The sequence below is a fragment of the Alosa alosa genome, unplaced genomic scaffold, assembly GCF_017589495.1.
Source record: "Alosa alosa isolate M-15738 ecotype Scorff River unplaced genomic scaffold, AALO_Geno_1.1 AALO_1.0_unplaced_197, whole genome shotgun sequence".
NCBI classification, from domain to species: Eukaryota; Metazoa; Chordata; class Actinopteri; order Clupeiformes; family Clupeidae; genus Alosa; species Alosa alosa.
The window spans coordinates 1-10,157 of NW_025962318.1; the positions used below are offsets into that span (position 1 = coordinate 1).

The following is a 10,157-nucleotide window of genomic DNA, read 5'->3' on the forward strand; positions in this document are numbered from 1 at the left end:
GTAAACATGACTCAGCACTTCAGACTCAGAAAACTGTCTGTAAACATGACTCAGCTCTTCAGAAAACTGTCTCTGTAAACATGACTCAGCACTTCAGACTCAGAAAACTGTCTCTGTAAACATGACTCAGCTCCTACCTGCCCCTCAGTCGTACAGCATCATCAAATCTCTTCTCATCCATGGCCTTCTGCACATCCTGTGTCTGTGACACACACACACACAAGAACACACACAATTTAGAGGGAAAAGGATAAAAGTGAACATACTGCATATCTACTCACTCATTCATCATGATCCCTACCCACTCATTATCTAATCTAATCATCTAATCATCAGTCTAATCATCTTATTAAGGAGACATGTTTGGGCCTTTGTAATCTTTGTTTCACACACACACACACACACACTAACTCAGACATATGCACACACAGCACACAGACACGTACAACACATTCACACACACAGGAATGTAATCACAAACACAGGACACACACAGACAAACACTGACACACACACAGAGACCCACACACACACACACAGACACACACACACACAGAGACCCACACACACACAGACACAGACACACACACACACACAGACACACACACACACACATATAGTTGACTCACCATCTGAACGCACTCCATGAGGGGCAGCCTGACGGCCTGATTTCCACACAAAGACACGACGCACGCCGGCGTCCCAGGAGACGCCTCTAACAGTGCCAGTACCGCCTCCACCCCCATACGGCTAGCCTGATGAACACACACCACACCACACCCACCACACACACACCACACACACCACACACACACACACCACACACACACCACACACACACACACACACACACACACACACACACACACATACCACATTATACACACACCACACACACACACATTTATTTATGGTAAAAGGAGTTTGGCAGAGACAGGTCTGAAATACACTCCTTTGTACAGTGCATTTGGGAGAGTTATTCAAAAAGTTACAAAGAACATTAGTATGCATACCCACCACTGACCCCTCCCCCAACACACACGTGCACATTTTCTCTTGTCTAAAAAAATCATAAAAGTTTCTACATTGTATATTCTATATGTCACCCCATGTGGATGATAAAGGTCACACTGCTTTGATTACTTTGGTGTGTGGTGGTGTAATGGTGGTGGTGTAATGGTGGTGTGGTGGTGTAATGGTGGTGGTGTGGTGGTGTAGTAGTGGTGTAATGGTGGTGTAATGGTGGTGTAGTGGTGTGTAATGGTAGTGGTGGTGTAATGGTGGTGTAGTGGTGGTGGTGTAATGGTGGTGGTGTAGTGGTGGTGGTGTGATGGTGGTGTAATGGTGGTGTAATGGTGTAAGTGGTGGTGGTGTAGTGGTGGTGGTGTAATGGTGGTGGTGTAATGGTGGTGGTGTAGTGGTGGTGGTGTAGTGGGTGGTGTAATGGTGGTGGTGTAATGATGGTGGTGTAATGGTGGTGTAATGGTGGTGGTGTAATGGTGGTGGTGTAATGGGTGGTGTAATGGTGGTGGTGGTGTAATGGTGGTGGTGTAATGATGGTGTAGTGGTGGTGTGTAATGGTGGTGTAGTGGTGGTGTAATGGTGGTGTAATGGTGGTGGTGTAATGGTGGTGGTGTAGTGGTGGTGTAATGGTGGTGTAATGGTGGTGGTGTAATGGTGGTGGGTGTAATGATGGTGTAATAGTGGTGGTGTAATGGTGGTGGTTATAATGGTGGTGGTGTAATGGTGGGTGGTGTAATGGTGGTGGTGTAAGTGGTGGTGTAATGGGTGGTGTAATGGTGGTGGTGTAATGGTGGTGGTGTAATGGTGGTGGTGTAATGGTGGTGGTGTAATGGTGGTGTAATGGTGGTGTAATGGTGGTGTAATGGTGGTGGTGTAATGGTGGTGGTGTGGTGGTGGTGTAATGGTGGTGTAATGGTGGTGGTGTAATGGTGGTGTAATGATGGTGGTGGTGTAGTGGTGGTGTAATGGTGGTGGTGTAATGGTGGTGTAATGGTGGTGGTGTAATGGTGGTGGTGTAGTGGTGGTGTAATGGTGGTGTAATGGTGGTGGTGTAGTGGTGGTGGTGTAATAGTGGTGGTGTAGTGGTGGTGTAATGGTGGTGGTGTAATGGTGGTGTAATGGTGGTGTAATGGTGGTGGTGTAATGATGGTGGTGTAGTGGTGGTGTAATGGTGGTGGTGTGGTGGTGGTGTAATGGTGGTGGTGTAATGGTGGTGGTGTAATGGTGGTTGGTGGTGGTGGTGTAATGGTGGTGGTGTAATGGTGGTGGTGTAGTGGTGGTGGTGTAGTGGTGTAATAGTGGTGTGGTGGTGGTGTAGTGGTGGTGTGGTGTAGTGGTGGTGGTGTAATGATGGTGTAATGGTGGTGGTGTAATGATGGTGGTGTAGTGTGGTGGTGTAATGGTGGTGGTGTAATGGTGGTGGTGTAGTGGTGGTGTTGTAGTGGTGGTGGTGTGTAATGGTGGTGTAGTGGTGGTGGTGTAATGATGGTGTAATGGTGGTGGTGTAATGGTGGTGGTGTAATGGTGGTGGTGTAGTGGTGTTGGTGGTGTTGTAGTGGTGGTGGTGTAATGGTGGTGTAGTGGTGGTGGTGTAATGGTGGTGTAATGGTGGTGGTGTAATGATGGTGGTGTAGTGGTGGTGGTGTAATGGTGGTGTAATGGTGGTGGTGTAGTGGTGGTGTAATGGTGGTGTAGTGGTGGTGGTGTAATGGTGGTGGTGTAATGGTGGTGGTGTAGTGGTGGTGGTGTAATGGTGGTGGTGTAATGGTGGTGGTGTAATGGTGGTGTAGTGGTGGTGGTGTAATGGTGGTGTAGTAGTGGTGGTGGTGTAATGATGGTGTAGTGGTGGTGGTGGTGTAATGGTGGTGGTGGTATAATGGTGGTGGTGTAGTGGTGGTGGTGTAGTGGTGGTGTAATGGTGGTGTAATGGTGGTGGTGTAATGGTGGTGGTGTAATGATGGTGTGGTGTAATGGTGGTGTATGGTGGTGGTGTAATGGTGATGGTGGTGTAATGGTGTGGTGGTGTAATGGTGGTGTAGTGGTGGTGTAATGGTGGTGGTGTAATTGTAATGGTGGTGTAGTGGTGGTGGTGTAATGGTGGTGTAGTGATGGTGGTGTAATGGTGGTGGTGTAATGGTGGTGGTGTGGTGGTGGTGTAATGGTGGTGTAATGGTGGTGTAATGGTGGTGGTGTAATGGTGGTGGTGTAGTGGTGGTGTAATGGTGGTGGTGTAATGGTGCTGTAATGGTGGTGTTGTAATGGTGGTGTAATGATGGTGGTGTAGTGGTGGTGTAATGGTGGTGTAATGGTGGTGTAATGGTGGTGGTGTAGTGGTGGTGGTGTAATGGTGGTGTAATGGTGGTGTAATGGTGGTGGTGTAATGGTGGTGTAATGGTGGTGTAATGGTGGTGGTGGTGTAATGATGGTGGTGTAGTGATGGTGGTGTAGTAGTGGTGGTGGTGTAATGGTGGTAATTGTAGTGGTAGTGTAATGGTGGTAATTGTAATGGTGGTGGTGCTTAATGGTGGTGAATTATGGCGGTGGTGAATTTGTAGTGGTGGTGGTGTGGTGTGGTGTAATGCAATAGTGGTAGTGTAATGGTGGTGGTGTAGTGGTGGTGTAATAATTGGTGTAATAGTGGTAGTGTAATAGTGGTAATTGTAGTGGTGGTGGTGTAATGGTGGTGTAGTGGTGGTGGTGTAATGATGGTGTAATGGTGGTGGTGTAATGATGGTGGTGTAGTGGTGGTGTAATGGTGGTGGTGTAGTGGTGGTGGTGTAATGGTGGTGGTGTAGTGGTGGTGTTGTAGTGGTGGTGGTGTAGTGGTGGTGGTGTAGTGGTGGTAATGGTGGTGGTGTAATGGTGGTGGTGTAGTGGTGGTGTTGTAGTGGTGGTGGTGTAATGGTGGTGTAGTGGTGGTGGTGTAATGATGGTGGTGTAGTGGTGGTGGTGTAATGGTGGTGGTGTAGTGGTGGTGTAATGGTGGTGGTGTAATGGTGGTGTAGTGGTGGTGGTGGTGTAATGGTGGTGGTGTAGTAGTGGTGGTGGTGTAATGGTGGTGTAGTGGTGGTAGTGTAATGATGGTGTAATGGTGGTGGTGTAATAAATGGTGTGTAGTAGTGGTGGTAATAATGTAATGGTGGTGTAATGGTGGTGGTGTAATGATGGTGGTAGTGGTGGTGGTGTAATGGTGGTGGTGTAGTGGTGGTGTAATGGTGGTGTAATGGTGGTATTGTAGTGGTGGTGGTGTAATGGTGGTGTAGTGGTGGTGGTGTAATGATGGTGTAATGGTGGTGTAATGGTGGTGAATTGTAATAATTGTGGTGTAGTGGTGTAGTATAATGATGGTGTAGTGGTGGTGTAATGGTGGTGTGTAGTGGTGGTGGTGTAATGGTGGTAATTATGTAATGATGGTGTAATGGTGGTGGTAGTGATTGAGCCAGTAGATGCCAGCGTGTGTGTGTGTGTGTGTGTGTGTGTGTGTGTGAGGGAACGTACCAGTATCCTGTCGAAGGCTGAGGGGGTTCCTCCTCTCTGGACGTGACCCAATATGGTGACCCGTGTGTCATAACCCAGACGGTTAACCACCAGCTACACATACACACACACACACACACATATACAAAAAAACATGCATACAAAAACGTGCAAACATATTGAACAATCAGTACTTATACATACATACATTTAGATACTGTATATACATGTTCATATTGATAAGCATACACATATACATATATACATGTTCATATTGATAAGCATACACGTATACATATATACATGTTCATATTGATAAGCATACACATATACATATATACATGTTCATATTGATAAGCATATATCTATCACACTACTAGCTTGTGCAGAGTAAAGCAGTAAGCACACAAGCGTTAACACACACACACACACTCAGCGGTCTTGTTGCTCGGGCCACAGGCCACACACACACACACACACACACACACAAAGTAAAGCACTAAGCACACAAGTTCAGACCACATGCAAAACACACACTTTCTGTCATTAGGGGGAAGCACATGCGTGTATTTACCACACCTGCGCTGCGCACACACACACACACACACACCACCTGCATGCCGCTGCGCACCTGCGCCTGCCTGCGCACACACACACAGCTCTGCAGTACTCACGTCTTTGACATACTCAGCAGAGATGGGCTTGTTGGAGGAGTCAATCGCACCTTCAGCTACTATGATGATATTTAGCCTTTTCTTATCAGCACGATTCTACAGCACACACACACACACACACACACACACACAAGCGCAGAAATGCAAAAAGACAGAAGTAGAGCTGAGGGATTTTTGCATTTGTCTATAAACCTCCCAATCCCCAAAGCTCAGCATGGTGGGAGCCCCAACCCACACAGAGAACAGCTCTCTCCCTCCAGCTCTCTCCATTCCCCCTCTCTCTCTCTCTCTCTCCTCCAGCTCTCTCCCAGCTCTCTTTCCCCTCTCTCTCCTCCAACTCTCCATTCCCCTCTCTCCTCTCCCTCTAGCTCTCCATTCCCCCTCTCTCTCTCAGCTCTCTCTCCGTTTCCCCCTTATATCTCTCCCTCCCAACTCTCTCCATTTCCCCTCTCTCTATATACCTCGGCTCTCCGTTTCCCATCTCTCTCTCTCCTCTGGCTCTCTCCGTTCCCATATATATATCTCCCTCAACTCTCTCTCCATTCCCCTCTCTCTCTCCCTCCCTCTATATATCCCTATATATCTCTCCCTCTCTCTCTCTATCCCTCCCCTCTCTCTGGTTTGGGGTGGGACCTCTGTGCTTTTTCACACATGCACTCTCGGGGTGAGCGGTCATCCTTCTGTGCTCGCGTCCTTAACACCTGCAGCTGCACACACACAGCTGTGCGCTGTTTGGGGCTGGTGGGGTCATCCTTCTGTACTCCGTCCTTAACACACTGCAGCTGCACACACACACACACACGCGCGCGCGCTAACGCTGTTTGGGGCTAGTGAGCGGTCATCCTTCTGTACTCACGTCCTTAACACACTGCAGCTGCACACACACACCCACCTGCCTTACTTGCTGTTTTGGGGCTAGTGAGCGGTCATCCTGCTGTACTCACGTCCTTAACACGCTGGGAGGAGATGTGTTCTCCACGACGGTCTATCGCCCCCTCCGCCACTATCACTATATTCAGGCGGGACCCTCGCAAGCGGTTCTGCATCAGCAGGGAGAGAACAACTCAGGGCAATCCACTAACTCAGAACCCAATCACTAGCTCAGAACCCTGTCCACTAACTCCCAATCCACTAACTCAGAACCCTATCCACTAACTCAGAACCCTGTCCACTAACTCAGAACCCAATCCACTAACTCAGAACCCTGTCCACTAACTCAGACCCTGTCACTAACTCAGAACCCGTTCCACTAACTCAGGGCCAATCCACTACCTCAGAACCCATTCCACTAACTCTGAACCCTCTCCACTAACTCACAAACCCAGTATACTAACTCCAGAACCCGTTCCACTAACTCAGAACCCGTTCCCACTAACTCAGAACCTGTTCCATTAACTCTGAACCCAGTATGCTCAGAACCCAGTGCACTAACTTTGAAAACAGTCCACTAACTCTGAACCCAGTATACTAACTCAGAACTCAGTCCATTTTACTCAGGGCAGTATACTAACAGAGGAACCCTAGTCCACTAACTCAGATCCCAGTCCACTAATTCAGAACCAGTGCACTAACTTTGAAAAACAGTCCATTTACTCAGAACCCAGTATACTAACAGAGAACCTAGTCCACTAACTCAGAACCCAGTCCACTAATTCAGAACCAAGTATGCTCAGAACATTTGGTCCCTTCAGTTTTGGAGAGCTTTGTGGTGTAGTTTAGTACTTTCCTGTAGTTCAGTAGTAGTAGTTACAGTAGTTCCTGTAGTTTAGTAGTTACAGTAGTTTCCTGTAGTTTAGTAGTAGTAGTTACAGTAGTTTCCTGTAGTTTAGTAGTTACAGTAGTTTCCTGTGGTTTAGTAGTAGTGGTTACAGTAGTTTCCTGTAGTTTAGTAGTAGTGGTTACAAAGTTTCCTGTAGTTTCTGTCATTTGGTCTCTTCTGTCTTCATTACTTCTGCTATTTCACAACCCTGGCAGATGACCCTATGGTGGAGTGTGTGAGAGTATGTGTGTGTGTATGAGTGTGTGTGTGTGTGTGCGCGGCCCTAGCACATGACCCTTGGGCGGAGTGTGTGAGACTCTGTGTGTGTAAGTGTATGACTACAGCCAGCGCCACAGAGCTGTGAGCAACATCCTCTGCTCAACAACCTGAACAGCTTCTTTGCTTTCGCTTTGAAGCACAAAAAGCACCTGCCCACAGAAGACCCATCCCCTACATGAGCAGCCCCTGTGCCTCTCTGCCGACTTAGTGAAGAGGACACTTGCTGCTATCAGCACCCCGTAAAGGCAACAGGTCAGACAACATCCCAGGTAGATGGCTGAAGGACTGCTTGGGGGGAGCTTAAGGATGTCTTCACAGACATCTTTAACACTTCCCTGAAGCAAGCCATCGTCCCATCATGTTTCAAAGCTGCCACCATCATACCTGTGCCGAGAAAACTGCTCCATCCTGCTTCAATGACTACCGCCCTGTGGCACTGACACCCATCATCATGAAGTGCTTTGAGCGGCTTGTCATGTCACATATCAAAGCCATTCTCCCCCCACCCTGGACCCCTTCCAGTTTGCATACCGAGCCAAGCGGTCCACAGAGGATGCAATCTGCTCTGCCCTCCCACCCAGCCCTCACCCACCTGGAAAAAGAGACTCATATGTGAGATTGCTGTTTTATAGACTTCAGTTCTGCATTCAACACCATAATACCACAACAACTCATCTGCAAACTTGACAAACTGGGACTCAGTACCTACCTCTGCAACTGGCTACTGGACTTCCTCTGTCAGAGGCCCCAAGTAGTGCGTGTTGGCAACAATACCTCAAAGCAGCATCACACTGAGCACAGGGGCCCCCCAGGCCTGCGTGCTCAGTCCGCTGCTCTTCACCCTGCTGGCATGACTGCACTGCAACCTACAGCAACAATCACATAGTGAAATTTGCTGGACTTGACACAACTCTGGTGGGTCTCATCACCAAGGGCGACGAGAGACTCAATACAGGTTGGAGGTCGACCATCTGACCACGTGGTGCAGGGACAACAACCTCCTGCTGAGCGTCAGCAAGACCAAAGAGATTGTTGTTGACTTCGGAGAGGTCACACCCAACACCTGCCACTGACCATCGGCGGTGCTGTGGTGGAAAGCGAGCAGCACCAAATTCCTGGGGGTGCACATCAGTGAAGACCTCTCCTGGACCACCAACACTGCATCACTGGCGAAGAGCTCAGCCGCCTGTACTTCCTCGCGGAAACTCAGGCTGAGCAAGTGCTCCACCAGCCATCATGACCACATTCTGCGAGGAGGCACCATTGAGAGCATCCTCTCCAGCTGTATAAGCTGTGTGGATAGGTAGGGCTGCACTGAATACAACAGGAAAGCCCTGCAGCATAGTGAACACAGCTGGAAGGATCATTGGTGCTTCACTCCCCTCCCTGAAGGACATTTACACCACCCACCTCACCCGCCAAGGCGACCAAAATTGTGAGTGATGCAAGTCACCAGCTCACAATCTGTTTGATCTACTGCCCCTCTGGGAAGGGGTACAGAAGCCTCGCGGCTCCCACTACCAGACTCACCAACAGCTTCATACACCAAGCTGTGGGATGCTGAACTCTCTCCCTCCTCTCCCCCTCCACCCTCAGCTACATAACATCCTGGACATTGGACCCACAATGGCCGCCTGCACCTCTCCCTTGCACACTTGAACACTTGCACACTTGTACACTTTACAACTTGGTGTTGTTGTCCTGAAAACACAACACTTCTGCTGCTCTTACATAACTTGCACCACTATGCCACTTTCTTTATTACTCAGGTCAAACAGAACTACCCAAGCCTTTTATTGGCCTGACTTTGCACTAGTTTTTATTGACTGTCTTTGCACAATTTCAACAAAATTTTGCTGCTCTTATTTTTTCATTTTTTTCATTATTATATGTGCCCTCTTATTACTTATTTACTTACTTTTTGTTTTACTTGAATGTTATGTTTGTCTGTGGACTTAAATTGGTAAAATATGTCTTGTCTTCACCGTGGGATAGTGAAAGCGTAATTTCGATCTCTTTGTATGTCTGGAACATGTGAAGAAATTGACAATAAAGCTGACTTTGACTTTGACTTTGACTTTGATGAGTGTGTGCGTGCCTGGCAGATGTCCCTATGGCGGGGTGTGTGAGAGTGTGTGTGTGTGTGTGTGTGTGTGTGTGCACACGCTCCTAGCAGATGACCCTTGGGTGGAGTGTGTGGTGTGGTGTGTGTGTGTGTGTGTGTGTGTGTGCGTGGCAGATAACCCTTGGGTGGAGTGTGTGTCAGTGTTTGTGAGTCTGAGGGCCAGATGTACGTAGATTTGTACATCGCAGCGTTCTCATCGCCATAGCAACCGCAGAAAGTGCACGCTGAGCTTGTTCAGTTTACTGTACATCGCAGCGTTCTCATCGCCATAGCAACCTGCAGAAAGTGCACGCTGAGCTTGTTCAGTTTACGTGCGATTTATCAAACCTGCCGCTCATCAGGTCATCAGCACCTTTCTCCGCCCCCTACCGCCCCCTACCGCCATTACACTGCACTGCTCCCAAATGAACGCATCAGCGCCTTTCTCCGCCCCCTACCGCCATTACACTGCACTGCTCCCAAATGAACGCATCAGCGCCTTTCTCCGCCCCCTACCGCCATTACACTGCACTGCTCCCAAATGAACGCCACACTTACAATACATACATACATACAAGCGCAGTTGAATGAAGTTAACTGATGACAACATTAAAAGGAATCAAACGTTTAGCGATAATCGAATAATACAATACATGATAAGATGTCAACAAGCAGGGAGATAATGAAGATCAGTAGTTCTACTCAAACTACTTGTGCACGTAGGCTATGGGAGATTGGTCAAATCTTCCCCTTGAACAGTTTGAACCCCTTGAACAGTTTGGAGGTTTCAAATAAACAGTGCTGCTTGAGTATGTGAATCCCTTGAACAGTTTGGAGGTTT

At 48.3% G+C, this 10,157-nt stretch overlaps 1 protein-coding gene across 1 annotated transcript; it reads right to left on the minus strand.

Annotated features, from left to right (window-relative positions):
• Positions 1 to 133: 133 nt before the first annotated feature.
• On the minus strand, positions 134 to 6,229 carry LOC125290174 (ATP-dependent 6-phosphofructokinase, platelet type-like). The gene is made up of 5 exons (XM_048237111.1): positions 6,119 to 6,229; positions 5,175 to 5,270; positions 4,522 to 4,614; positions 630 to 755; positions 134 to 202 (listed from the first exon to the last, which is right to left on the minus strand). The coding sequence occupies exons 1-5, from the start codon at positions 6,218 to 6,220 to the stop codon at positions 134 to 136; spliced, it is 486 nt and encodes a 161-aa protein (XP_048093068.1). The 5' UTR covers positions 6,221 to 6,229.
• Positions 6,230 to 10,157: the final 3,928 nt, after the last annotated feature.

Bases quoted from the DNA above. Each gene is read 5' to 3' on its own strand.
- LOC125290174 (XM_048237111.1), bottom strand. From the start codon at position 6,220: ATGCAGAACCGCTTGCGAGGGTCCCGCCTGAATATAGTGATAGTGGCG. The intron at 5,271-6,118 runs GTGAGTACAGCA...TGTGTGCTGTAG, and splicing joins CCTCCCAGCGTGTTAAGGAC to AATCGTGCTGATAAGAAAAG. The intron at 203-629 runs GTGAGTCAACTA...TGTGTGTCACAG, and splicing joins TCATGGAGTGCGTTCAGATG to ACACAGGATGTGCAGAAGGC.